The sequence below is a fragment of the Triticum aestivum genome, chromosome 2D (genome assembly GCF_018294505.1).
Source record: "Triticum aestivum cultivar Chinese Spring chromosome 2D, IWGSC CS RefSeq v2.1, whole genome shotgun sequence".
Classification (NCBI taxonomy): Eukaryota; Viridiplantae; Streptophyta; class Magnoliopsida; order Poales; family Poaceae; genus Triticum; species Triticum aestivum.
This window is the reverse complement of record NC_057799.1, coordinates 623,272,290-623,274,081: the sequence shown is the minus strand read 5'-3', so window position 1 is coordinate 623,274,081 and position 1,792 is coordinate 623,272,290. Positions and strand designations below refer to the sequence as shown.

The following is a 1,792-nucleotide window of genomic DNA, read 5'->3' as shown; positions in this document are numbered from 1 at the left end:
AAACGAAAATAGAGTTTATGTTTCCGAAATCACAGTGAGGCACTATATTAGGCCTAAAACAGATTAAATCTACAAGCCCGAATAACAGGGAGAATCTCAGCCACCCGCAATCATCACAATAGCATACCTATCATAATCATCTCGTAGGAACTGGAATCAATTGCGATTTAATGACAAAATACAATCTCATGAGTTTTAGCACAGCCGGATATTTTTGTGATAACGCTTTTCCCGTCAGGAGAGAACAAACACAAGTACTTTTCAGACCAGCTCGGCAGTAATATACTAATATTCTCAAATCGAATTATACTGTCAAACTGATCAGCAGATGCATGTGCTGATCTACAAACTGATAGTTCTTCTCACTCTCGTGTATGCGCTCTACAAACTGATCAGCAGATGCATGTGCTACTACTGCATCTCTCCGTTCCAAAAACAAGCCAAACAGCAGCTGCCGATGCAACCGGTAATTACACGGTCATACGTACTGTATATCTAAGTGTATAAACGACGCCGTCGATCCCTGCAGCGCCCACCAACCACCGGCAGCAGAGGAAGACAGGCAGGACGGCGACGAAATATACAAGGGGGGTGGGCGTCGGCGCCGATGATCAGCAGATGACGCACGAGTTGGGGTCCTCCTCGGCGCTGTGGACGACGTAGCGCGGGGGCGGCGGCGGCGGGTAGCCGTAGTGCGCGTAGCCGTAGGGCGGGTACACGGACATGGCCGGCTTCGCCTCCTGCTGCTTCTTGTCGCCGCCGTCCTTCTTGTCCCCGTCTTTCTTGTCGCCCTCCTTCTTGTCCCCGCCGCCGTCCTTCTTGTCGTCCTTCTTCTCCTCCTTGCCCGGGCCGACGGAGAGGATCTGCACGGCGGGGAAGAGCTTGCGCAGCTTGCCGACGACGGCGACGGGGTCGACGGTGCCCACGATGGTCATCTTCTGGTCCTTGATGTCCACGCCCAGCTGGTCGATGCCTGAGGCAGTCCAAATTCAGATACTTCCGCCCATAATTACTACCGTGCGACGAAGCAGAGCAGGAGGAAACAGGGATGAGCCAAGAGATAGTACCGTGGAGGCCGGAGACGGCCTTTAGCGCCTTGGCCTTGTGCCTGTCGTCGTGCACATCCAGCTTGAGCACAACCTTCTGCAGCCATGAGACAAGAGCCAAAAACAAAATCAGCAACCAGAGCAAGCAGCAATCGAGAACCCCAAAAGGGAACCAAATTAACCCGCAGCTCGATCGATCGACAGCAAGCAATCACGGACGCACGCACCTTCATGGCGGCGAGCGACCGGGGAGGGCGCTTCAACGGCGGCGAACTGCTCTTCCCGGACGAGCCGACGGGAACTCAGCGACGGGACGAGGCGGGAGAGCAGAGCGAAATGGAAAGGCCGGCGTGTGGAGTGTAGTACTCTGTGTCTCTCGCTGGGCTCTGGCGATGGATAATGTGGCTACTGGCGACGGACAAATGGTGGATGGTATCTGGGCGGGCCACTGGTTTTATAGACGGGTGGCACCGTAGCGCGACCTGGTGTGGCTCGAGCAAGGCCCGGCGTCTGCGTTTACGTTGGGGCCAAGACTTGACACGTTCTTCCCATTTGATCCTTACCTGCTAAAAGAATCTGACAGGTTTGCACCACTGACGTTTTTTACTTTTGAAGCCTACTACAGGGGCGAGGAACCAATGCTCTTTGCATTGTTTGTGCTATATATATGTGGATTGCTATATCTAGCAAGCCTTGTTCTTGTTGGACTTTCCTTAGGTTTCAAGAAATTTATTTTGACAAGCAGT

The 1,792-nt window shown here is 53.1% G+C and overlaps 1 protein-coding gene across 1 annotated transcript; it reads right to left on the bottom strand.

Moving 5' to 3' along the window:
* Positions 1 to 278: 278 nt before the first annotated feature.
* LOC123055070 (heavy metal-associated isoprenylated plant protein 39) lies at positions 279 to 1,504 on the bottom strand. The gene is made up of 3 exons (XM_044478979.1): positions 1,274 to 1,504; positions 1,068 to 1,143; positions 279 to 973 (listed from the first exon to the last, which is right to left on the bottom strand). Exons 1-3 carry the CDS (start codon positions 1,277 to 1,279, stop codon positions 612 to 614), a joined length of 444 nt encoding a protein of 147 aa, XP_044334914.1. The 5' UTR covers positions 1,280 to 1,504; the 3' UTR covers positions 279 to 611.
* Between the last annotated feature and the right edge of the window lie 288 nt (positions 1,505 to 1,792).